The 27,045-nt window shown below is 47.4% G+C and overlaps 1 protein-coding gene across 4 annotated transcripts in view; it reads left to right on the top strand.

The window, feature by feature from the left end:
- The window catches only part of Glb1l2 (galactosidase beta 1 like 2), a 48,165-nt gene that overhangs the window by 14,743 nt on the left and 6,377 nt on the right, over nt 1-27,045 (top strand). For 2 of the 4 annotated variants that reach the window (XM_052755202.1, XM_052755194.1), the window contains exons 4-17: nt 397-492; nt 2,489-2,597; nt 10,350-10,442; nt 12,975-13,056; nt 17,517-17,587; nt 20,500-20,584; nt 21,753-21,890; nt 22,463-22,543; nt 23,026-23,132; nt 23,635-23,775; nt 24,059-24,130; nt 24,363-24,441; nt 26,178-26,265; nt 26,602-26,713. In XM_052755202.1, the coding sequence (XP_052611162.1) occupies nt 397-492; nt 2,489-2,597; nt 10,350-10,442; nt 12,975-13,056; nt 17,517-17,587; nt 20,500-20,584; nt 21,753-21,890; nt 22,463-22,543; nt 23,026-23,132; nt 23,635-23,775; nt 24,059-24,130; nt 24,363-24,441; nt 26,178-26,265; nt 26,602-26,713 (1,354 nt within the window). The remainder of the gene's footprint in view (nt 1-396; nt 493-2,488; nt 2,598-10,349; nt 10,443-12,974; nt 13,057-17,516; nt 17,588-20,499; nt 20,585-21,752; nt 21,891-22,462; nt 22,544-23,025; nt 23,133-23,634; nt 23,776-24,058; nt 24,131-24,362; nt 24,442-26,177; nt 26,266-26,601; nt 26,714-27,045) is intronic. The other 2 variants (XR_008222024.1, XM_052755208.1) reach the window with 1 other exon arrangement.

The raw sequence follows: 27,045 nt of genomic DNA, 5'->3' as shown, positions 1-27,045 counted from the left end.
CTTCTCCCTTTCACTACAGTCCAGAAGGTCAAGATCCCAGATCTCATCAGACTCTGTGTTGGGGTCCATATGTTTGGGATGGAATTGGGGCTGCTTCTGGGCTAACAAGGCTGTTGTTGGGGACAAAGCCCTGTACCCTGTCTGACAAATCCTGTGTGGATGGTCCTGATGTAAGGAGCCAATGCATACTCAGCTCCCAGGGCTTCTGGACCCTATCTGGTGCAGGAATCCCCTCCTGTGTTGAGCTGGGGCCAAGCCTTCCTCAACCCACATTCCCTGATTGAGAGAGAAGGGCAGGGGAGGAAGCGGACAGTTCGATCCCCCACGTGCCTGTGGCTCCTCTCATATCTAGCCTTTATTCTGGGTCCTCAGGGCTGACTTTCTTTCCCTCCCTAGGGCCTTTATCCAGCTGGCTGCCAAGATTGGGCTGTATGTGATTCTGCGACCAGGGCCCTACATCTGTAGTGAGATTGACCTCGGGGGCTTGCCCAGGTGAGAAAGGGCAGTGTGGGGCTCTGGAGTAGCCATAGGGGTCTGGATGCCCATTCATGACCCTTGCAGGGGTTGGCTTGGTTTTGTTTTGAAGGTAGTTGTCATTCTGTGCAGCATTTCCCTTCCGGACAGATGTCACCGACACGGCTGTCTGGAGGAATGCTGCAGTTAGTGCCCTTGTCGAGTCCCTTGGGTCTTTCCCTGTGTCAGGTGGCAGCAGCAAGACGCTTATCTATCTGGAGGCATTCCATTCTTCTGGAGAGGCACCTAGGCAGGTTACTTATCTGATCTGGCCCTTACTGCAAAATGAGGCAAACCAAACCTGCCCTATCTGTTTCTTAGAGACATTCCTGCTGATTTATTAAAACCCCAAGTGTTGCTGCAGTAATGAGGAGTTGGTGTTGTGGTTTCTGTCCTCAGTTCTCCTGGGTCTGTTCTTCTAAGTGCGGTTCCCACTAAGGTCAATGTACTCTGGGAGTGGTGTCTAGATGGGTATCTATCACGTGGGCCCACATCCATTCCTCTTCCTCAGCAAGACTGCCTTCACTTTCCATCAAAACAAGTTCTATCTTAACTGGTGTTATCATCTTTGGCCTCACGGTGTCAATCACAGGTGGCTAGCCACAGCCTCCACCCACCTGTGCTGTCCCCTGAGGAAAGAAGGCTGAACCTCTTGGTCTGGAAGTGGTGTGGGGAACTCTGTCCTCACAACACAAGTACTATGCCCAGGCATTGTCTGCTCGGTTTCCAGCAAAGCCTGCCCTCCCATCAGGGGTACAGCTCATGTCCTCTCCAGTAGTGAGCATGAATCTGATCTGGCACAATGTCCCAGACAGAGCTGTGGGCAGAGGCAGAGCTGCTTGCCTCTCCTTGCGGATTAGACACCTGTGCCGCCGTCAGCATTTTCCTCGGGCTCAGCTGGAGCTGGGCACGGGAGGACAGCTGGGTTTAACGGTCTTAAATTAGAAGCAGTAGGGACTCTCACTCTTGGATCTGCCCTCCTTTGCTGTGGTTGGGGGCTTCTGCCTATTCACAGGGGTTTTCCAGGAGGGTAAGGTGTCAGTGCAGTGAGAAACTAGGCGTGTTTGATAGATCTGGGCATGTAGGTGAAGCTAGAGGAGACATTGCCGCCAGCCTTTCGTCACCAACTGACGGTCCCTGATACATTTCTGTCCCTTTTCAGAGTTTCTGAGTTAGGGGAAGGGAGACCTTAGAGTCTCCTGCTAGAAAATGTGTTTTTCAGGACTTCATTTGAATGGGAAGTACTTTTGACTTTAGCTTTGGAACTAGCCCCTGGTGTTGAGTTTCTGTTGGAATCTGTGACCACAGCAGATTAAGGGAAGATGTCATCTTGGCCTCCTGCTGCTGCCCTGGTGGCAGACTTCAGGGCCCAGGCATGTGAGTCGCTCAGTCAGCATCTCACAGCTCAGTCAGGTTCATTTTTTGGGCATCCTGGAAGGTTGAATCCGGGCCTCTCTAGTCCCAGTGACTTGTAAGCCTCTTGGCATTGCCTCTTCTTCCTGCCTTGGGATGGGGTCTTACATAGGCCACCCAACTCACTATTTAGCTCAGGCTGGTTTTAAGCTCATGATTTCCCTGCTTCAGCTGGGTGCTGGCGTTCTAGGGGTGCTCTACCATGTCTGTTTCGGGTCTTTGGTGTAAATACTTGAAAACCAGGCCTTTGTTTTTTTTTTTTTTTTTTTTTCATCCCAGTGGACAGTGAGAGCTGCTGTAGCCATGAAGTCGAACTCTTAACTTCCCAAGGCATTCAGTGTGCAGGCTGGCACAGTGGTGTGCTTGCCTCTGGACTGTGTGCATAGCTTCCTGACATCCTAGCTAATTGGAGGTGGTGGGGTGGTGATTCACCCTGGCCTGACTTGTTCTCCTGACTCATTCTTGAGCTGTATGAAGCTGCTTCCTCCTCCCTGCTCATCAGCCTGCCTAAGGGGAACACACAGACTCTGGCACTAAGACTACTTTTCTTTCCTTCTTCAAGCTGGCTCCTCCAAGACCCTGACATGAAGCTGAGAACAACTTACCATGGCTTCACTAAGGCAGTGGACCTTTACTTTGACCACCTGATGTCCAGGGTGGTGCCACTCCAGGTAAAAGAAAAAAGGCCTTTTACAGGGCTCTAGAGATGGCTTAGAGGTTAAGAGCACTGGCTACTCTTCTAGAGGTCCTGAGTTCGATTCCCAGCAACCATATGGTGGCTCACAACCATCTATAATGAGATCTGGTGCCCTCTTCTGGCATGCAGGCATACATGCTGGCAGAACACTGTATACATAATAAATAAATAAATCTTAAAAAAGATAAAAGAAAAGAAAAAAAAAGAAAGAAAAAAGGCCTTTTGATCCTTTCCTGCCTGGCTTTTAAACAGTAGACAATCCTTGGTAGGCTCACAGATGAGCGTCTGGCAGTCACCACTGCATGAGACCTGGAGGGACTGCGATACTTAGTTTTCTAAGAGTGTGCATCCCAGTGTGGTCTCAGCCAGTGCTGAAACGACAGATGGGCATGAGGACCCTCATTTGTCTGTGCAGCCAGAGCTACAACTGGGCTCGAGTAAACAGGATATATTTGGAATTGAAGCATGCATCCGTCAGAGTCCCAACAACACAGTGACTCAGTGCTACACAGAGCACAGCACACATGGCTAGGCCCAGGATAGGATGGGAGAGTCTTGTGTAAGGAGAAAGCTTTAACTGATGTCTTTTTAAAGTACTGCCCTATGCTACCAAAAGGTGCTGTACCATTCACACTGACTGTTCAAAACAAGTATATTAAAATGAAACCTAGGGAGAAAGCATCTTAATGTTTTATGTAACAATTACAAGCAATAATAAACAGGAATGGGATTAATTAACCCAGTTGCTATGTAAAACCACAAAGAATGATGTTCGGAAATTAGTACAGCAATAAAAAACTGGTGTGCTGATTAAAAAAAAGTCACTCTTGGGTTAGTGGTTTGGAACATTCCTAGCAACATAAGTCAAAATGAACAGCCACATGAAACAGGTTATCAAGGAGGGTTTGGAAGCCAGATAAGCAAGGAAACACTTTTATATAAATGCACCCTAATACCACCTGAGCCACGTTTATATTTACAAACTACTGCCTATTTATAGAAAATCTTCATTGTAAATCAGATGTAACTGAGTGCCTTTTCATTTACTAAACCAGGCATTGCGAAATATGAAAGAGTCAGGAATCTTGGAAGTTCTTAACCTAGGTTTTCCCAGGGAACATGGAGTTCTGAGATGGCTCAGTGCATTCTGTGGTGGAGCCGCAGGGAAAGTTGTTCTGGGAATGCGTTCTAAGGCATGGGAATAGTATAGGCAAGCTTGTTCATGGATACAGCACAGTTTCACTTGTTCTTTATTGTGTAAAATGTACACAAGAGCTGACCCTTTCGAGTATACAGTTATATCATCATTAAATAGATAATAATCTTCTTATCAGAGGAGATGTATTCCAAGATGCTTAATGGGTGCCTGAGACCACAGATAGGAGTAAACCCTACATATATGACATTTCCTGTTTATAGACACATACAACGAAGTTAAATGGATCACACACAGTAAGGCATTAAAATTAATTATTCATAAAACAGAATAATTATAGCAATACACTGTAATAAAGTCACCAGAATCTCCAATCTTATACTTTATGACCATCTTAAAATACAGCCAGGGCTACCTGAACCTAAGCAGCGAAGTCCTGCAATTCATCTGAAATAGAGGTGGCTACTTAGTGACTGACAGACAGGTTGTTTACAGCAAAGGTTGTTTACCCTGGACAAAGAGATGACTTACAGTCAGGCTGAACATGATAGGGTGGTGCCAGCTTTCATCAGATTACTCCTCCCATTACATTTATGCACAACTTAAAATTTATGAATTGTTTATATGGAATTTTCCATTTCATATTTTCATACTGTCATTTGTCCTGGGTAATTGAAACCTGCAATACAAGCCCACTCCTGTGTGGTGGCTTAAAAACAGCAGCTGGGGGGAACTGTTCTATGTCAGAAACAGCAGCTGGGGGGAACTGTTCTGTGACAGAAACAGCAGCTGGGGGGAACTGTTCTGTGAAGGAAACAGCAGCTGGGGGGAACTGTTCTGTGACAGAAACAGCAGCTGGGGGAACTGTTCTGTGACAGAAACAGCAGCTGGGGGGAACTGTTCTATGTCAGAAACAGCAGCTGGGGGGAACTGTTCTGTGACAGAAACAGCAGCTGGGAGAACTGTTCTGTGACAGAAACAGCAGCTGGGGGAACTGTTCTATGTCAGAAACAGCAGCTGTGGGGAACTGTTCTGTGACAGAAACAGCAGCTGGGGGGAACTGTTCTGTGACAGAAACAGCAGCTGGGGGAACTGTTCTATGTCAGAAACAGCAGCTGTGGGGAACTGTTCTGTGACAGAAACAGCAGCTGGGGGGAACTGTTCTGTGACAGAAACAGCAGCTGGGGGGAACTGTTCTGTGACAGAAACAGCAGCTGGGGGAACTGTTCTATGTCAGAAACAGCAGCTGTGGGGAACTGTTCTGTGACAGAAACAGCAGCTGGGGGGAACTGTTCTATGTCAGAAACAGCAGCTGGGGGGAACTGTTCTGTGACAGAAACAGCAGCTGGGGGGAACTGTTCTGTGACGGAAACAGCAGCTGGGGGGAACTGTTCTGTGATGGAAACAGCAGCTGGGGGGAACTGTTCTGTGATGGAAACAGCAGTTGGGGGAACTGTTCTGTGAAGGAAACAGCAGCTGGGGGGAACTGTTCTGTGACAGAAACAGCAGCTGGGGGGAACTGTTCTGTGAAGGAAACAGCAGCTGGGGGGAACTGTTCTGTGAAGGAAACAGCAGCTGGGGGGAACTGTTCTGTGACAGAAACAGCAGCTGGGGGAACTGTTCTGTGACAGAAACAGCAGCTGGGGGGAACTGTTCTGTGCAGAAACAGCAGCTGGGGGGAACTGTTCTGTGACGGAAACAGCAGCTGGGGGGAACTGTTCTGTGACAGAAACAGCAGCTGGGGGGAACTGTTCTGTGACAGAAACAGCAGCTGGGGGGAACTGTTCTGTGACGGAAACAGCAGCTGGGGGGAACTGTTCTGTGATGGAAACAGCAGCTGGGGGGAACTGTTCTGTGATGGAAACAGCAGCTGGGGGGAACTGTTCTGTGACAGAAACAGCAGCTGGGGGGAACTGTTCTGTGACGGAAACAGGTGGAGGAACTGTTCTATGATGGCTGAAAACAGCAGCCAAGAGAAGCAGGACAGATTAAAAACATCAGCAAAGCTGGAGAAGCTCTGAAAGCCAGAGGTCCGTTCAATCAATCAATCAATCAATCAATCAATCTCCCTCCAACCTCATCCCCTGTTGTCTCCTCCCTCCCACCTTGGATGGCTCACCTATATAGGTAAGCATTCTATCTCTAAACTATTCCCCAGACCGTGGTATTTTTCATGAGGACACTAATCCACTTGTGAGGGCTCCATCCTCATGATCTAATAGCTTTTCACAGGTCCTGTCTCTTAATACCACTTGAGGTTGTGATTTCAGCATATGGATTTTGACACAATTCAAACTTTTAACCTTCTAGCTCAGGAAAACGTGGAAACACTGGAATTGGGAAGTGATGCTGACCATTTACAGAACCGCTATACAAAACTTCAAGAACACCCGAAATCACCTAGGAGGGAAATGTGGGCTTCAGGAGAGAGCAGGTATAGTGCAAGAACAGGAATTCTATCAGCTACTAAAAATGAGAAAGACGAGGGATATAAGGACGGTATCTTAACATAATAAAGGCATTTACAGCAAGCATGTGGTTGACATTATCCTAAACAGAGAGAAACACAAAGCATTTCCACTAAAATCAGGAAGAAGACAAGGCTGTCTGCTCTTTACATACCAGCTCAGTATAGAACTTGAAGTCTTAGCTAGAGCAGTAAGATAACTGAAGGAGATTAAGGGATACAAATAGGAAAGGAAGAGGTCAAAGTATTCATATTTGCAGACAATGTGATCATATATGTAAAAGACCATAAGAGTTCCACCAGGGAAACTTCTACAGCTGATAAACACTTTCAGTAAAGTAATTGGGTACAAAATTAATACCAAAATCAGTAGCCTTCCTATATACAAATGGAAAACATACTAAGAAAGGAATCAGGGAAATAGTATCTTTCATAAGAGCCTTAAGACTTAGGCAATAAAAATTTTATTATGAACTTTTTTCTTTAATATGAAGAAGTAAATTGGAGAAGATATTTGAAGATGGAAAAATCATCTGTGCTCACAGATGAGTAGGGTAGTAGTAACATGGTAAAAATGGCCATTCTACCAAAAGCAATCTGTAGATTCAGTGCAGTCTCCAACAAAATTCCGACACAATTCTTTACTGAAAAAAAATCTTAAACTTCATATAGAAACACAAAAAACCCAGGGTAGCTAAAACAGTCCTGAATAATAAAAGAAGTTGGAAGTACCACTATCCCAGATTTCAGGTTGTATTACAGAGCTATACTAATAAAACCAGCATGATGTTGGCATTAAAATAGACATGTTGATCAGTGGAATAGAGTTGAAGGTTCAGGCATAATTCTACACACCTATGGATACCTGCTTTTTGGCAAAGAAGCAAAAGAAAATCCACACTGGAGAAAAGACAGCATCTTCAACAATGGTGCTGGTCAAACTGGGTGGCTGTAGGTAGAAGAATGAAAATAGATCCATACAACCCTAAACAAAACTCAACTCCAACTGGATCAGAGACCTCAATATAAAACCTAATATCCTGGATCTGATAGAAGAGAATGTAGAACATTCACTTGAACTCATTGGCACAGGAAAGGACTTTCTTAATGGGACCCATAGCATAGGGGTCTCATAAGAGCAACACTTAATAAATGGGTCCTCATGAAGCTAAAAGGCTTCTGTATAGCAAAGGACACCATCATTTGACCATAGCAGCTGCCTACAGAGTGGGGAAAATGTCTTTATCTGACAGAGTGGATGACTCCACACACAGAAGGACTGATGTCCACAGGACCTCAGAAACTGTGGCAGCATGCACAAGATTTGCACAAGTTCAAGCTAGACAAAATTCCAGCAAGGAGAAGGGGAAATGGATACAGAGTTCACCTCTCACTGAGAACTACTTGGGATTTCCAGGACAGGGAAAATCAGTTTTCTCCAATGGAGTGACACTGGGTCTATCAACCACACCCCAGGGCAGGCACCATCTTAGGAATAGTCGAACAACACAAAATGCACTGGATGTTTTGTCTTTGTGTTTGTTTGTTTTACTTTGTTTTGATTTTTTTAATTTTATTTTATTTTGTTAATCTTTTTTCATTTATTTTACATACTGACCACAGTTTCCCCTCCCTCCTCTCTTCACTCCCATCCTTCTCCCCTACCCCCTCACTCCCATGTACCCCCTTCTCCATCCACTCTTCCTCTGTCTCCATTCAGAAAGGGGCAGGTCTCCCAGGGGCTTGAACAAAGCATGCCACATCAAGTTGAGGTAGGACCAAGCTCCTCCCCCTGCATCAGGGCTGGGTGAGTTAATCCAGCATGGGGACCAGGTTCCCAAAAGCCAGCTAAGCGCCAGGGACAGGTCCTGATCTCACTGCTAGGAGCCTTACAAACAGACCAAGCTACACAACTGTCATATACATGTAGAGGGCCTCATTGAGCGAGAGAAGAAGAACGTGGAATCGGGTGGGCAGGGAAGTGGGGAAGATCTAGGAGGAGTTGGGGGAGGGGAAAGAATATGATTAAAATATATGAAGAAAATGTAAAAGCCAATAAATATTAAAAATAATTTCCATAGACAATGCCGTCATGCCACTATCACATGGCTTTGATAACTGGCTTTGTAGTGAGTTCTGAAATCAGAAGTGTGACATCTCTGTATTTATTGCCTTTGTGCATTGTTTGGAGTTCAGATGGATTTTGGAATGTCATTTTCTATTTCAGCAAAAACTCTGGGGTTGTGATAGGGATTGCACATACCTGTAAATGTCTGGACCACACTGACTTAACAGCAGTGGTTCTTCCAATCCATGGACCCAGAATTGATTTCTTTGTTGGTATCTTCTTTACTTTCTTTTCGCATCCATTTGTAGTATTTTACCTCCTTAGTTAAATTTATCCTTATTTTAGTTTTTTTGATGCTGTTTGCAATTGTTCATTGGTTGTGTATGAAAATGTAACTGATTTTATTTTTGTTGATTTTGTGTTATGTAAGCTCGCTGAGTTGGTTCATAAACTGTTGTGTGTCTCTTGTTGGTGATTTTCTACTTGTAAGGTCATGTGTGTTTTTGGTTTATGAACAATTGCAAACAGCATCAAAAAGAATAAAATAAGGATAAATTTAACTAAGGAAGTAAAATACTACAAATGGATGCGAAAAGAAAGTAAAGAAGATACCAACAAAGAAATCAGTTCTGGGTCCATGGATTGGAAGAACCACTGCTGTTAAGTCAGTGTGGTCCAGACATTTACAGGTATGTGCAATCCCTATCACAACCCCAGAGTTTCTGCTCTGGCAGGGTTTCTTTGTGCAGTCCTGGCTGTCCTGAACTCCCTTTATGGACCAGGTCTGATTAATGGTGTTCCCTAAGTTCATGGCCCTGTTCACAGTTTTCATTTATTTTTCTTTTCTTTCCCTTAGGTAGATAATTTCAAATAGTCATTTCAAGTTCATCTGTTGTCTATTTTGTCTAGAAAATCTGCTGTGTGTGCTTTTTAGATTTTTTCCAGTTATTTATTCTTTTACAGTTTCATATATGAAATATTTATCACATATGTGTATGTTCTTTGACCAACGCCCTGCTGTTATCCTCTCTTATCCCCTTCTCCTTTCCATCAACTCAAGCCCCGCCCTTTACCCTGTTTTGTTTTGTGGCTCTGAGGACCCAACTCAGGGCCAGCACATCTAGTAAAGTGTTCTTACAGTGGACTGTGCTCCTTACGTCCATGTTTCCTTATTGTGTGTGTGCCCCTCAAGGCTTTTGGCTGAACATTAGGCATGGAAAACACAGTTACCTTTCCCCGTCTCTGCAGATGGTCAGGGAAGGTCTTCACTAAGCCATGGGGTTTTGAACTTAGAAAATCGGCCCAGGATGAAGATATACAATCGCTTATATTTTCTGGACATATATCCTATCCATGCCTTCCATCTTCCATCCAAACCCTGATTTCCTTTACAAGCTGCCGTGCCCCAAACGGTCTTACTCCAGTTTCTTCTTAGATGTTTGTCCTATTCTTCGGCCTGTAATTCCATTGTTCTGGCCACTCACACATTTATAGTCTTCCACAGTGTTGACAGGCTGCAGCATCTGCCACTGCTTCTTCAGCCTCCAGCCTGGGTCCAAACTGGGCTGACACGTCCTGTCTGAGAACCAAGTCATCTGAGATAGAAGCCATTCTACTAGACAGATAGACCAGAATATTGCAAATAAGTTTCATTTTGTACATTCTGGGGGAGGGGAGTGGGAATTTGAGATCCTTTCTGTTAACCAGGCCATGCTACCCATAGGAGGGTTGGAGCCAAGGGTGAGTACAGACATGACAGATTTTCTCTGTCACATGCACTGGTTTCTTGACTGGTGGTCAGTCAGGACACCTGTTTGCTTAGGTCTTTGACTGTGGTTGACTGGTGTTTCCACGGGAGGACATGGGCCTGGTGCTCCTTGCTTTGATGTCTGATGATGTCGTTCTCAACTACACACAAAGCCCATTGAGAGTCTTGTTCTCAGTATAATGTGCTACTAGTAATTTGTGAAAGATTTCAATTTAGATATTATGGTGCCCACAACACACTTAACTTCTGTTTATTTCTCTCCCCCAGTATAAGTACGGGGGACCCATCATTGCTGTGCAAGTGGAGAATGAGTATGGTTCCTACAACAAAGACCGCGCATACATGCCTTACATCAAGAAGGTAAGAGTCCCTTCATTCATTTCTTTACATTCGTTCCCCTGACATACGTTACAGGCTGTGACGTGTTGCCCTAATACTTTGCTGAAATTAATACACCATGCCTCCTAACACCACCTTCTTGATCACTGACATTTTCTCCACGGGTCATTTCAACAGTTGTCACTTACCCTTTATCGATTGAGCTTAATGTGATATTTTTAGTACTCCTATAGTGTCACAGGCGCTAAGAACAAAGGAATTACCTTAATTAAGTGGAAGTGATGAAAGCTTTGTGGGATGTCTCCCTCATCCTAGCATATAGCCAGATTTGGGGTTGTACATAGATTTTATTGAGGAAATGTAAACAAAAGTCCCTGACCAGCTACATACCACACTCATCCTAAGGATCTCTGGGATGGTGCTCAGGCCTCTGACTGTAGAGTGAGGGGGCGGCCCAGAACTGCCGACTCACATGCATGACAGGGAAGGATGGCGGGGGTAACAGCGAAGAGGGCCAGGCATTCAAATCTGGTTTCTTCCACTTGGTAGCTGAGACTTTGAACAAATGCCTAACTTCCCAAGCTTCCTTTTATCTTCTACAAAGTGGGGCTAAAAGAGAGCTTGCCTGTTTTGTGTTATGTAAAATCAGGTGGCCTGGTACTGTTCTAGGTAGACAGAAAGTTGTCAATAGTGCCTTTGATGGAGTCATTGGCATTTCTTTCAGTGCACTCTGGAGGGCTGGCCATGGTGGGAGCTGAGGAAATAAGAAACAGACTCCCTGGATCTGTCTGACTAGAGGTCGATAGCTCTGGCTCAGATGGTCTGGGCAGTGTACCTACTGCTATCACCCCCAGTTGAATTTTCTACCTAGAAATTACTTTTGTTCCTACAGACTGGAGCTCGTGTTCCAATTTCTAGTCTGACTTCTTGCCCCTTCCTTCTTACTCCAGGACAGCTCTTAGTAGGATATAGGCTGTCTAGGAAGGGTAGTATTCCTCAGGTTGGAAAGGGGCAAGGTAAGTGCTTGTCCACATCCTGGACAGAGCACACATCTAACTTCCTCGTCTTGGGTTGCCTAGAAAAAAGCCTGTCCTGGGCATAGACTCGAGAGTTTCTCTTGCTGTAGTCCTCGGTCAGACTCCCTGGAGCACTGGGACATCTCCAGCAGTTGTTTACCAATGATGCAGCTGAAGAGGAGAGCTCTGAGGAGCATCAGGAATAGAGAATAGCTCCTTAGGGAATCTTGTCTGTACAGCCATGCTTCCCCGGTGACCAGAGCTCTGCCTGCTTGAAGCTCTTGGGAGGATTCTCCCCTGAACTGTATGCAACTTCTCCTGGGGGTGTTGGAAAGATGTGCATCCCACTGGCATTGAATGACCTTGGCCATGACTCCCCTCAATTTTCTGAGTCCTACTCTCATCATGTCCAAAATGGACACCAGAGTGCCATTTCCTAAGTCTTCTGCGAGAGGGTGTGAGCTCTGTGCTTGGTAAGTGGCTGAATTTAGGAAATAATAATTGGCCTTTAAAGGGCAAGATCAAAGAATTAATACCTGTAAAATTGAAGGCTACTGAATTCTGTGTCAGTGAGAGCTAGTTGGGTAGTTGAAGGAGGTTGGTCCAGGGCCTTTAATAGACATCTCACCAATATTCCTCCTGGGTTAAATACTCCAGCTCCTGTCATCCCTGAGAGCTGGAGCCCATTCTGTCGTTACAGAACAGGGGATCTCACATTAGGGTTAGATGTTATCCCTCTGTTTTCAGAGGAATTCAGTTGCAATGTACTTTTGTCTTTTTAAATCATCTTTGTAGGACCGTTTGAGTCCAAAGTTCCAGAGTGGAGCCTGTGTGAATAGAGTTCAGCCCCACCTCTTGCATGACCTGTGTAACTGATCCTACTTCATTCAGCCTCTATGACACTTTGTGCTGTTCAGATGTTGGCTATGGAGAGCGAAGGAGACAGTGAAAGTGCTTAGCATCGTGCTAATGTTCTGATGGTAGCAGTTATTCTGAGTGGCAGGAATCCTACTGTTCCCCAAGCAGTGGTTTCATTGATGCCCTCCACGGATGGCTTCTGGTTCTGCTGAGCATGGACAGTACACCATAGGCATGCCACTGAGATAGGCTGGGCCATCATGGCCCTGCCACTAACCAAGCTCATGCTGGCTCAGAGTGGGGAAGAGACAGGGTTCTTGTTCATGATATGGACGAAGGGGAAAGTATAGTGGTGCTGGTGACCCGACCCTCTGGGGCTCCACAGGCAGTTACCATGTGATAGCATGGCATCTAGCCCCACTGAGCCAGGCTCAGAGTAAGCTTGTGTGTGTCCCCAAACTGCAAGCCTGCCAGAGCTCAGCAGCCCGGTCCTTCGACATACTTGGAAACCAAACACTTACTGGAACTTTGCTGAATATTGTAGGCATAGACAACATGCAGAGAAGCACTTTGGCTAGGTTTCTCTCTTGCTCTGTGGGCTACCTCAGCTTCAGCAGTGACCCCGAGGAGTTCTGAACGACGAGGACAGAGTTTAACTCGCCTTTCATTCCCCAAACAGGCCTTGGAAGACCGTGGCATTATAGAGATGCTCCTGACCTCAGACAACAAAGATGGCCTGCAAAAGGGAGTGGTGGATGGAGGTACCTGAAGGAGGCTGCCTGCTTGGCTCTTCTGCACAGTCCCCTGGCCATGGTCCGAGATAAAAGCAGGAGTTTCCCCAGTGCCTGTGGTGCATAGCGCAGGGCTGGGCACGCTGGGCCACGGGGGGCCTAGGGTCCACGGCACCTCCCATGGCCCCCTTCTCTTCTTTTTAGCAAATGCCTTACCACAGATCTTCCAAACATCCAGGTACCTGGGCAGCTGTATCTGGCCACTGTTCCTGCTGAGCACAGAGGGCACTCACAGTGCTACAGGTGGCTGCCACCATTGGCAGGTTCCCTTTTATCGGGAAATTGCAGCTCCATTTCCCCTCAGTTGCATCAAACCTTGCAGTTATTCTCAGCCCTCTCCTCCTGTCCGACCCATTGGTGCATCCTTTTATCTTTACTCTTCTCTTCAAAATATATCCGGAACTCAGATGTGTTTCAGCACCTCAGCTGTTGCCTCCCTCCACACCTGCAATGCCGCGGTACTTCCCTGGTCCCTCCAGCCAGCTCCTCTTAATACAGCAATTTGTGCTCACCTTTGAGAATGCAGCCTAGGAGTCAGGCCTGGGCACGCTTCTGTAATCCCAGCCCTGGGGAAGTGAAGGCAGGAGGGTCATGAGTTTGAAGCCAGTCTGGGCTACAGAGTGAGTTCCAGGCCACAGAGTGAGTTCCAGGCCAGGCAAGACTACACGTATCTCCGAGACTACCTATTCTCTAACAGACAAGCATACAGCTCAGATCATCTTGTCATACTGCTTGAGCTCCAAGTGCGCCATAGAAAAAGAGAGAAGCACATCTCTGAGAATAGCTGCATGGGCTCCCCACCCAGCAACCCCTGAATGTCCCTCCCCACGCTTCCCTCCCACAGCCCTTCTCCACTGCCTGCTTCCATAGCCCTGCACATGACCCTGAATGCACCCTGGCAGCATGCCTCACAGTTGCCACACACATGACTGAGCTGCTCTCTAGGTGTGTACCCCTTCCCACTCTGTTCTACCTTCCCGGCTCCCGCTGTGTTTCTCAAGTACACAGAACACCTCTAGATTCAGCGGCTCTGCACACCTTTTGGGAATCTGCATGGCTTGCCTCCCAGGTGGTCTTTGCAGTGAGTTTTTTTCCTGAGCATCCTGTTAGACCATGCACCCCTTCACAAGACTCAGCCCACTCTGTCATTTTGCCTTATAACCTTTGGAGTAGCCAGCTTAACTTACTCCTCTGTCTCACAGCCGTAGTGAGCTCTATGGGCCTGGGGCTCTCTCGTATGGCCTGTGCTTGAACATGCGCTCATCAGTGGTTCATGCTCAAGAGGTTGAAGAGCCCTCTTGTCAGTTATGGTGACTCCTTCTGTGGGCCTCTGTGCTGTGCTTCTCTGCCTTAGCACCTGCTCACGTCTATTCTGTTCCCTTTGTATTTCCTTCTCTAGACTGACCTGTTTGTAGATGGTGACTTTTAATTTGATATCCCTTCCACAGTACCTGGCACGGTTGCTTCTGGGAATGACTGCTGAGTAGATGGAGAGGGAAAGGCTCTTATCTACAGCAAGCAAAGGGAATGAAAAGACATTTTCCTTGGTTGTGACAAAGATCAGTAGTGATTCCTGTTAGTTCCACAAGGTGGCACTGTCTACTCATGTTTGCTACCAAGGCCCATGTGATGGGGTCATGGGGTAGGAGACAGTCTATAAAGGCTTTGGAAGATGCTCTCTCCATTCCCACCCATCCTGTCCTGCAGGCTCCAACCCTTGGGCACAGATTACTGCTGTCTGGAATGATGATTTTTAATTTAAAAAGTTAAAGCATTCATTCACATGGCCTATAAGTAAAATAATAAAAAGAATACTTATCAAGAAATACACTTTCCTCCTCAGCTCATTACCCGGAAATAGCCATCTCAAACTGTATCTTTTTCTTTCAACTCTCGCCTTCCTGTGTCTATACAGCCTGCACACGTGACTCTTTGTCTACTGACTTAGGGTTCTGAAGCTGTCCTCCTGTTTCTGTGGATGGCTGGGGTTACCTTGATCTCACACACCTTCCATTCCTTGCGAGTGCGGCTTCCGTGCTGAGGAGCCTCGTGGCTGCAGGTGTGCTGGGTGGGGGTGCTGCTCTGCAGCATGTGGATCAGGTGACTAGTGAGTGCCCGGTTCTCACTTCCAGTGGAGTCACGATCCCATTTGCTCTGCTTTTCATCTCAGGTCCCCCTCTCTCTCCACCCCCCTGCCTTCTCTTTTTTGACTTTGTAGTTCAGGCTGTCCTCCAACTCGTGATCCTTCTGCCCTGGCCTCCTGAGTGATGAGGTAACGGGATTACAAGCACGTCGTGCACAGGGGGCCCATCCTTACTTTTGTCCCCAGCCTTATTACTCCCCAGCTCTCCTAGAAAATGTCTTATCAGAGATCTCCTTAGCTCCCATCCTGTGCCTCCCTTGGTTGTAAACATCTTATTTGTTCCTCTTCTTAGTTCTGCGTGCCCTGACTTTCTGTTACTCTTATGCCCAGTTTTTGAGGGGAGATGAAGCTCTTAAGACGGGTAAAAGAAGTGAGCAGGAGCCTTTCCCTGTGGGGGTAAATGGTGCCATGGGGACTGTGAATATCAGGAGACACCATTTTTAAGCCACCATGGAAGCCGCCTCTGGCTTCTTGAACAGCTATTTGAGGAACAAATGCAAGGAATGTTAGGAGGCCCTTGCCCAGGAATCCCCTCCGGTCTGCCTTCCTTCCACTCCTCACCCTCAGACTCCCAGGGACTTGTTTTCTAGAGTGTGTGAACCCCCTGAAGGGATGGACAGTGGCGCAAAGGACTTGACACCAGGGGTGGGGGGACGCCTGTGGATGGAGAGGGTCCCCTCGTGGTGCTCAAAGTGGAGGAAGGACTTTGGGACAAAGCCCCCTCCCAGGCCCCTGCTGTCCCTCCAGGGTTGTCACTTTCCCAGGCTCTCCTGGGCACTTGGCCTGTGCTCACATCCCTTGTGTGCTCACACCCCTTGTGTGCTCACACCCTTTCTGCGCTCACACCCCTTCTGCACTCACACCCCTTGTGTGCTCACACCCCTTCTGTGCTCACACCCCTTGTGTGCTCACACCCCTTCTGTGCTCACACCCCTTCTGTGCTCACACCCCTTCTGCGCTCACACCCCTTCTGCGCTCACACCCCTTCTGCGCTCATACCCCTTGTGTGCTCACACCCCTTGTGTGCTCACACCCCTTCTGCGTTCACACCCCTTCTGCACTCACACCCCTTGTGCGCTCACACCCCTTGTGTGCTCACACCCCTTGTGTGCTCACACCCCTTCTGCGCTCACACCCCTTGTGTGCTCACACCCCTTGTGTGCTCACACCCCTTGTGCGCTCACACCCCTTGTGCGCTCACACCCCTTGTGTGCTCACACCCCTTCTGTGCTCACACCCCTTGTGTGCTCACACCCCTTCTGCGCTCACACCCCTTCTGCGCTCTCACTCCTCGCAGCCGTTGTCTCTCCCCTTTCTTGAATTTGACGAAGCCTCAGGATGACACGGCCTGGCTGTGTGTGTTCAGCTAGCCCTGTGCATTGGCTGACTTTGAGATTTCACAGTTAAACAGGCTTCCCGAAAGGCGTGGTTAACTTTAGGCAGGGAGGGTTCTAGTTGGAGGATCTTCCCCTGTGGGTTACTAGAGGACAGTGACATCACAGCATAATGTCTTGGTGTGAAGGGTCCTGAGTCTGCAGCCCTACTCTGCTGCTCACAGATTGTGGACCGTGAGGGAAGTTTTTATATCTTCAGAGTCTTAGCTTTATCTCCTTCACTCGTTACCATGGCCTGATACCCTGGATGGTAGCTGGGGCTGGCCAGCCTGTCTTAGTCACTCCTAAGCCCATTTATCTGCAACTGGCCATTCAAGTGGACAGTCAGGTAAGGGTCCTTGGAGTTAAGTTCTACAGCTGGCTGTGACTGTGGCAAGGTCATGGCCACCAGCCAGCCGTAGCATTTTTCTTGAGCATGCATTTCGCTTATGGAAAGCTGTATAAAATTCCGGTTAAAATTTTAAAATAAGCACATTGTGGAATAGAGTAGACTGAAGTCTTATCAAGAAATGAGACATGAGTTTTCATTGAGATCATTACCCACGGTGTACAAAGGCTTTACCATTGCCCTCGGAGTACAGTGTTGAGCTCAGGCTCTGGTTCCTATGTCAGTAGTTCAGAGAAGCCTTTCCTCTGCTTGCAGACATTACAGTCAGTCAAAATCAGATGCAGAGTGTGTGGCTCTGCTCTGTATCGAGCAGTGGACTTTCCAGAAATAACAATATAGGCCAGTCTTTTGACATCACAGGAGCTAACTTCTAATGGGAGGTGGGAAACAATGTCTATACTAGTTATTTTTTTTTTATGCCGGTGGATTGAAGATTTGGGTAATTCAGGAAGTCTTTGTGACTTCAAGACTGTGCTTTGTTTTCCCTTCTCTGCTGCCTTCGTAGTGCTGGCCACCATCAACTTACAGTCACAACAGGAGCTGAAGGAACTAAACAGTGCTCTCATATCTATCCAGGTAGGTCTGGCCCAAGGGGTGCTGTGGATCTTCTAGCTTGAGTGCGAGGATTCCACATGCCTGCACTCTGCCCAGAGTTCTGTGATGGGGGAGGACTCTCAGCTCTCCCAGCCTCTTGGCTCATGCCACATTGCTTCACGGCTGGGAGGGAGGCAGCTTAGAAGTCCTGCTCTAAAGTTTTGCTGTGTAGACTGACGCCATCCAAATGTGCTGTGTTCTGTTGAGAAAAGCACCTTTTGACACTTTTGGCTTTTTATGGACTCTGCGAGACCCAGCCTTGCTTTGGGAGATCGAGAGAGAAAAGACACTTCTTTGTCCCATACCATGGAAGGTATCCTACCTTAACTTTTAGGGCCTCGTTGGCACGGGGAATGTTTCTGTTATCCATAGGGCAGGAGGCCTGGTTGATTCCAAGTTGGGAAAGAGAGAGTTTCTGGGTGTGGTTCAGGTTCTTCCCATTGATGGTCACACACAGCCCCATTCTAGTTGATGTCTCTAGTTTGTGTGTCTCTCCTAAACAGACAGATGTGAGTGGGGCCAAGCTCTATCCCATGTGAAGCACAGAAAGCGCATGCCAGCCTGATTATCAAAGGGGGTGAATGCCCCAACTTGCCCCCACCAATTACATCTCCACCATGGTCCTAGTGTGAAACTGATGTATGGACAATGGATAGATGCCTGTGGGGATACTGGGCCAATGGTGTGGGCAGACTTGTGGTCCACTGAGTAGATGTTTGTTCCAGCTGTTGACCTTTCAGAGTAGGGACAGTATCCTCAGGTACACTCATATGAAGTAATAATGACAAGTAGGAAGTACCTTGTAAGGTGAGTATGTATGTATGGTGTGACTATTCCTGTGGTGTTGATGGTGGCCAGAAGAGGTGGGAAGGCTCTTAGGAGGAGGGCAGGCCTGATCGCTGGTAGACTTCACAGAGGGGAGGGATAATGCATGTACACGTTTGGGTTCAAGTGGAACCCCTTCTTCTCATCTTCTTTCTCCCAGTATGTCCCGGATCTTCCTCTCTGTCTGTAGAGGTGCCGGGTCTGTCTTACTTCATGGCTGATTGTAGGGCCTCTGTCCTTGTGGGGTCTGTCATCTACCTGGGGAGAGAGACCCGTGAGCTAGTGTCTCAAAGTGGCTAGGCAGAGCTGCAGTTGAGGGCTGCCAAGGGAAGTGCAGATGCTGGGTGCTGCTTAGGATCCCACTGTGTTGTGGGACTCGGGACACACTGTTTGGCTCCTCTTTGTTTCTCTGTTTCTTTTAGTTGAGTAGGTTTAATGAGAATGACTTGAATAAGGTACTATTTGAAAAGTACCTCATGGTGCTGTGATGGAAGGAGTGTCTGTGCTGGTCCCTGGAAAACTTGCCATGTCAGTGCTGTGGCTGTCCCATCAGCAGAATGGCACTGCTGAAGGACTCTTGTATAGTCCCTGACATCTGCCCTTACTTAAATGAGTGGTTCTGTCTCACGGGCTTCATTGAATGGACACTCTGGACCCCAGCACTGGTTAACTTTGGGGTGTTCATTAGTCCTCACGTGTGTGCTCAGTGAGGAGATAACTCATGCTAGAGATTTTTGAGTACTTCCTGTATACCAGAGATTTCTATGCATCATTTCACCTAATTCTCCTAGTGAGCATGGGTGCTAGCTACTGTTACTGTTACAGCTATCCATGGTCAAGCGAACAGACAGAAAATGGATAAAGCACCCAGAAGATGGTCAGTTTGGGGTTGGTTGCACCACATTCTGCAGTGAGATAGCTTGGTCCATGCTAGACATTCCTCCCTCCCTACACCACAGAAGGACTTAAGCAAACAAACCCACCGTTGGCACTGGAGGTTGTTGGGATTTAGGACTTCCACTCTGGCTCTCCTTTTGGGGTGACTTAAATGTGTGCATAGTATGGCCTATCTTGGGATGTAGATAGTTTGTAAAGAAAAACAAAGCTACCACCTTGCTAAAAAAATCTTGTGGCTATGTTGGCTTTTACCCAGAGACAATTGGTACCTTCTATGCCGTGGGCTATTAAGTATATCCCCATCTCTCTGAAACATGCTCTGTTGCTTTATGCAGTTTCAAATGTCAGGCCAGTCCTGAGAGAGGATACTTAATCAGCTGTCACTGAATAAAAGAGGAATGCTTCCTGGCCCAGAGCATAAAATCTTAGCCAATGAGTCTTTCATACCTACCCAAGTGTTTTCAGCTTTGGCAAACACGGTGGAGCTGAGCATAGTCCCCAGATGACTTCTGTATGCACAGAGGAAGCCAATGTCACTCTAGTGTTCTGAAGTGACAATTAAGACTTGTTCAGTATCTTCGGGAAGGTCTGAATCCAGAGTGCAGCCGTACAGCTTGCACCGTGAGTAGCTGCTCTGTCAGGACCTGGTCCTCTGGTTTAGTTTTAGAAACTGTTGTTTAAGTCAGAACTTAAAGAAGACCCATTCTGAAGCCTCTGACATCCAGATATGGGGAAGCAGCAATTTTGGTGTGGCTGCATCTGTGATGTGACTCTCGGGTGTACTCATTCAGAATAGGACATTCTTCTTCCCTGGTACAGGATAGGCGAATGTTGTCTTGAGCCAGAATGAAATCCAACCAGTGTTGGAAAGGGCATCCAAGGCAGTTGGCAAATTCTGATGAAGTCTTAGTTTGAGCATATACTGTGTCTTCTTGCTAGCACCCATCATATGCATCCTCAAAAGCACATTAAACACCAACTCTGGTAGCCTCTTCCACATACCCGCAGGTGGTGAGGCGAATAATCTTCATCCATGCTGTGCACCTACAAGTCTCTCAGGCAAAGGGTACATGCCCAGGGAGGACAGAGGTACTGGGGTTCCTTCCGAGAAGGGTGCCCCTCTTCCCCTTTTGATTAGACAGTCTGCCTAATTCTCATTTTGTGGTACCCAGGGGATTCAACCGAAGATGGTGATGGAGTACTGGACAGGGTGGTTTGACTCATGGGGTGGCCCCCACAATATCTTGGATTCCTCTGGTGAGTGTTTTATTTTGCCTACATCTAATATGTATGTTTACCCTGAGTAAGAATGTTTTACATTCCCCGACCTTGTGTATGGAGTTGTAGGATGCTAGGTTCCTGAGATAATTTGTGTTCATACTCAACTCTTGGTATTTCAGAGTCTTGACTTGAAATATCAGTAGGGCTTTTGTCATTCCTTTTCTGTGATTTTGTGATTAGAAAAGTAACATGCTTGTTTGCAGATATCTAAGAAATGTAGGGAAGTTTAAAGAAGAAATAAAGTCCTCGAGTCCAGATCAAGCATTTTGATGTATTTAACAGTGCGGGCAGCTCAGAGTGTAGCTGCATCTATGTATAGACAGATGGAGCTGTAGATGGATTGATCATGTCTTCACACACACACACACACACACACACACACACACACACACACACACACCACCCTATACTGCTGAACATAGGAATACTTGGAGTAATTGGGCATCACTGTCTTAAAGGATTTGAAGAGCCCCTTTGTATTGATGACTAAACCACTATTGAGTGACCCAGTTCCTTACTGCTTAGTTTTGGGTTTGGTTAATTGAACACTACTTAAGTGAGCATCCTTGAACATCTAGTTTTGTACACTTGGCACATATGTCCATATAATAAAGAATAAATTGCTACATCAGTGCAGTTTTAATATATGTATTTACCACTGCCCTTCATAAAGCAGCCTACTGGCCATTATTAAATGAAAGTACCCATTTCCTACAGATTCATCAGTCAGTACTGAGTATTAAAATGATTTTTTAAAAATTTGCCAGTTCACTAGGTCAGTATTGAGTTTGCATTTACTGGATATATCATATAAATATATATTAATTGATCTTTTATTTTGTTGTCCAATACTCTCTTTGCATATCATTGACTCATTTCCTAGTTAAGGGAGGACTTTGGGATATAGGCAGGACTATTGTGTAATGGGGTCCCACCTATTTTGCATTTCGGAGAGCAGCCACTGGGTAACATGCCAGCTGGTAGTGTAGAAACAGCCTATTGGCTACAGATTGTCCAGGGAAAGCTGAATGACCCAGTGATGAAATGGTAGGGATTGGGATGTGAGGGAACCAAGAGGCCTCACTGGGGCTTCCCTTACGCTCTGATTCATTCTAAACATCGCTCCTCCTTGCTCTCCTTGAAGAGGTCTTGCAAACAGTGTCTGCTATCACCAAAGCCGGCTCCTCCATCAACTTGTACATGTTCCACGGAGGCACAAATTTTGGCTTCATAAACGGAGCTATGCATTTTAATGACTACAAGGCTGATGTCACCAGCTATGGCAAGTATCCCCGCTGGTTCTCCCTGTTCCTTCCCAGTGTAGGGCTGGTGCTGTTGATGGAGAGTCCTTTAGAGACAGTTTCCAGCTCCTTTCGTGTCTTTGGCTGTATAATGTCCAGGGAGGGTATAGGCTTTGTGTGACTGTCACCTCGAAACGTCTAGGGCAGTAGGTGCCGGTGAACGGCTTGCTCTGTTGAGGGATCTCTTTCGAGGACCAGGGGAGGGAGGCAAATCTAGAGTGACAGGGATGGAGATAGCCTTCCTCCTTCTCAGACCCTTGAGAAGGTGTGATCTTGGCCTGCCTCCTTCTGACTGAGTTCACCAGGAGCAGAGGAGATGCTCCGTTGTATCCACTTACAGTAAAAATTTAGGATCATGCTGTGCTCCTGGGTACTTTTGTAGTATTTAGTACCTACCATATTTTGACTGAATGATTCACAATAAAGGTATTTTTATCCATAATTACTGGTTTGAGGACTCTGTTCCCCTCCTTTCTTCTTTCTTTTCTTCTTCATCCCTTTGCACTGTTCTGGGGCCAGGAGAGACTGTGAAAGGTCCCTGGGTGTCTTGCAGACTATGATGCCATACTGACAGAGGCTGGAGATTATACTGCCAAATACACCAAGCTTCGACAGCTCTTTGGAACCATCTCAGGTACAAACAGGCAGCAGATTCAAATATCCACTTGGGGACATGCTTTTGCCACGAGACCTTAGAGTTTCTGCTGTCTTGCTCTCCTGCCTCAACTCCAGCTGATCCATATTCAAGAATGTTCTAGACTACTAGGAATGTAGCCCAGTGGTAGAACTCTTGCCCAGAATGCATAAGGCCCTGTGTTCCACCCTGAGCACTGCCAAAACCAAACAAACATTCTAGACACAGAAAGCTTGAGAGACTATTTTCATCATGCTGTGCCTCTTGTATTTGACTCATCTGAAGCCTCTTTATGACATATAGAAGACATGAGGAATCCCTGCCCTGGCCCACGCCTCATGTTCTAGAGTAGTCCCAGCACTGAATGGGGCCTGTGGTTGATATTGGTGTCTGGATGGAAGGAGGACATGGACTGTGGGTGTGAGGCTGCAGGAGGCAGTGACGATGTAGTCTTTAAGGGAGGGCCATGGTTCCTGTTGCAGGTATCCCTCCACCTCCTCCACCCGAGCTCATTCTTAAGATGACCTATGAGCCAATGAGGCCATCTTTCTACCTCTCACTGTGGGATGCTATCCTGCTGATGGATGAAGTAAGTGCTGCAGGCTGGGCGTCAGGGATAGTTGCCAAGCAGACAGGACCCAGGAACTTTCCAAATGGGGTTCTGGGAACCAGAGAGCTGAGTGAAGAGAGTACAGTGGTGCTGGAGTGGGAATTGGGAAGGAGGAATAGAAGAGCTTGAACTTGGTGCCCCCTCCTTTAGCCTCAGGGGCAGGTCTGGAGTGAGGAGAGGAGGAAGGGATGATCCTTCCCCTGTGGAGAGGAGAGAGGGTACCTGCTGTCATTCATTCTTTTGTGATGCCATCATGATAGTGGCTTAAGGATTCCAGTAGATTGTAGGACTCTAGTGAAATCTCCTTTTTCCTGTTGACCTTATTTCTGTGACTCTAATGGGCCGTAAGTTTAAGCTCGTAAGAAGGTGGGATAGGAAAAAGAGGCTGGAGAAACCTTGCGTCCTGTCTTTTGCTGCTCATGTGAAGTCTTAGAGTTAGGAGCAGCCTGGCTCCTGTGCTTTCTTGTGTCTTCTTATGTAGCCATTCAAGTCTGAGATTCCTGTCAACATGGAGAACCTGCCAGTAAACAATGGAAACGGGCAGGCCTTTGGGTACGTTCTGTATGAGACCACCATCTTTTCATCTGGCGTCCTCAGTGGCCTTGTGCGTGACAGGGGACAGGTAGGAGCATCTCCTCTGTACTCCCAGGACTTTGTAGTGACAAGGCATGGCAGTACATACCTTGTTCTCTGCCTCACAGCCAGCGGTTGCCAGTGTGTAAAATCGGCTGTCTGCACTCGCTGGAGATTGCATAGTCTTTCCCTCATAGCTGTGGTGCGCACTTTCCTCCATACCTGCCCAGCACCTTCATAAGGCCCCACAATGATCCTTGTTTTATTGTTTAGCAGAGGCCCCTGTTATCTTCCTCCCATTGACCATGATTTTCATCTGCTCACTTTGGCAGGTCTTTTTGAACAGAGTATCCATAGGATTCTTGGACTATAAAACAACGAAGATTACTATCCCCTTGACCCAGGTTTGTTATCCTAGGGAGCTGGGTGATGGCTAGGAAACTGGATAGGAGTCAAAGAGGGAGATCAGGAAGCCAGGAGGCTCCATAATTAAAAGCTGGAAAGAGAAGGGCACACCTAGCTTTCTGACCTTTTGGGTCCCATTCTCAGAGCACAGAGAAGGCCTGGGGAACACAGAGATCCCCAGGTGTAGCTGGATTGTCAGGCAATGATAACTGGCCACTGTGTTCCTGACAGGGTTACACCATGCTGAGGATCTTGGTGGAAAATCGTGGGCGAGTCAACTACGGGAATAATATTGACACTCAGCGCAAAGGTGGGTCCTCGGATAGACCAGGAGAAGAGCTGCATCACTCTTCAGGCTTGTTTATCTGTTTGCCATCGGGTACATCGACAGGCCACTGGGGACCCTTTCAGGCAGGTGGTTTATGGAGGCCTGTTGCAGGGAGGTGGACTGTGGACCCCACAGCAAGACAGGTGGATCATGGAGGTTTATTGAAGGGGGATGGTGCCTGGTTTACCTGCATATAAGTCCTAGTTAATGGGTCAGGAGGGTTTGGCCACTTTCCCTTTAGTGCTTCATAACTGTATAGTTCGTGTGCCCCTGGAAGAGCCTCCGTAAGCCCTGAGTTGGCCTCTCAATCTTTATACCGAACTCTACTTTGGTGGGGGTGGGCCTCTCTGCTTGCAGGGTTGTGGGTAAGGAGCAAGAAAAGGGAGTCTCCTGGAGTCTGTGGAAGAATAGAATGCACGCCTTCTTGGGCCTTCACACTGAAATTCCATTCTTCATCTCTCTCGGGAAAACTCATAGGCAGTGCTCTGGGCTCAGGAGGAGGCCAGACATGCACTGAGCAGACTGCAGTTTGTTGTTATGACCCTCCAGGAGCACCCTCCAGGACACTTGCCCATACCCCTGGCTTTCTGAATCGTTAGACTGTAGTCCCTTTCTTTTCCATGTCTGCTTATATGTGGGTAGTTTGCAGAGCAGTCTAAGAAGGGAACTAAGTTAAAATAAGATCTTCCTATGCTGAGGAGGTTGATGACATCCCCTTTCTCTTTCCTTCCTCTGCATTTGTGGTGGAGGGAGCATTCACCTCTCTTTCCTGGCCAGGATGTCAGCTGAAAGCCTCCGGCACATGCCCAGAAAGTAATGTGGCCTCAGCCCTTGGGGCTTCCCTCTGCAGAAGAGCCTCAAGTTAGTTACTATAGCACCATCTGGCAGCATCCTTGTAGTGCCACATAACAAAGTAGCACCATCTAGGCCGCCATCCTAGACCCTCAGCAGTTCTCCAGGACTTCTCCACAGGCCTGAGCGCCTTCCTTAATCTTCCTTCTTTGGACCCATCTTACCTCGTTGTTCTGGAGTTAGAAAGACCTGTCAGATTGTCAGTCTTTATTTCCCAGAATCTTGATTGAGTGTGCCCTGACCATCTGTAGACTCTGCCCTCTTGGCCAGTTCAGTGTTTGCAGTCCGCAGGCCTTCCCTCCAGAAATACATGCTCTCACACACTTGTCCCTGCCATGGAGGCTGCTCCAGGACCAACTGTCTTCACCTTTAAGGTGCTGGGCAGCCACTGTTCAGGTATGCAGCTGCTTACTGCTGGACACCGTCGTGATGTTATCATCTGTCTAACCTTAGGTTGTGTGGAGAGTTTCTGGCCGAGTGACCAGGTCTCTTAGTCGGTGACCCTCACGATACCACCAAGTTTAGGCTCTCTGTCACCACTGAGCCACACCGCCCCACCGCCCCACCGAAAGAGGCCAGAAGCTAGCTGTTACACACAGACACCTCAGCTTTGTCACTGTCCTCAGATGCACTGTGTGCGCTTTATGACAAATCCTAGGGCTTGGCAAGCGGTGCTTTTGTTTATTGCCACTTTTTTGACATCTCAAGGGAGGCTTAAGTCCAAGAGCAAAATACCTTAGGCAGCGTATGCTTTGGGAAAATCCTTGCTTCGTTTTTCCTGGAGCGTCTCCACAGCCTTGGCCGCAGCTCTGCCACCTGTCTCCTGATTTGGGGCTTGCTCATCTTTCTTTGCCCCTTTCCTCCAGGTTTAATTGGAAATCTCTATCTGAATAATAATCCTCTGAAAAACTTCAGAATCTACAGCCTGGATATGACAAAGAAGTTCTTTCAGAGGTGGGTCCCTGTGAGTCTGGTATATGAGGTCATAGCTAATATGTACCAAGAGCCAGGAGTACCCTGGCCTCCCTGCCAGGATCCTGCAGAGTTATAAACAGACCCAGAGGCCAAAGCAACCTACCTCTAAGGTGACGGATAGGAACAGCACTGGACCATGTTCCAGACTGGGAAATGCCCATCTTTCTATCTTGCTGCCATTCTGTGACCTGGTTGGGCTGTGTGTGGCTTCCAGCCTTGCTGGGGGAAGGGATATGCCATAGGAATTAGATGCAGGTCTGGGAGCAGATGTGAGATGGTCCTTTCCTCCTTTTCCTGCTTACATCCTGTCTTTAGGTTCATCGCGGACAAGTGGAGTCTGATTCCCAAAGAACCCACCTTTCCTGCTTTCTTCCTGGGTGCCTTGTCAGTTGGCATTTACCCCTCTGACACATTTCTGAAGCTAGAGGTTCGTAGGACCCCTTTCCTTTCCTGCTCTCCCATTTTCTTGGGGCTCTGAGCCCAGTTGGCTTGAATGGCCTCCTTGTCTTTCTATGTTGCCCCATATGATAGGAACCCTGCAACTTCTTTGTGGCAGAGGAGTGGGCTCAGAGCAGAACCACCTGTGGTACTTGTCAGTGTGTGGGTTCCTATGGACAGTCTGAGGTTGACCACCCTGACTGGGAGGCTCACCGCAGTGCGCTGAGTTGCCCTACGTGGGTGTCAAATGTTGGTTCACTGTGGTCCCTCAGGAACATTGTCTGCATCTCACTGTATCTGTTTCTGGTGTGACTTTACCTT

Source organism: Peromyscus californicus, unplaced genomic scaffold (genome assembly GCF_007827085.1).
Source record: "Peromyscus californicus insignis strain IS unplaced genomic scaffold, ASM782708v3 Scaffold_11__1_contigs__length_118956290, whole genome shotgun sequence".
NCBI classification, from domain to species: domain Eukaryota; kingdom Metazoa; phylum Chordata; class Mammalia; order Rodentia; family Cricetidae; genus Peromyscus; species Peromyscus californicus.
This window is presented reverse-complemented; position numbering and strand designations above follow the sequence as displayed.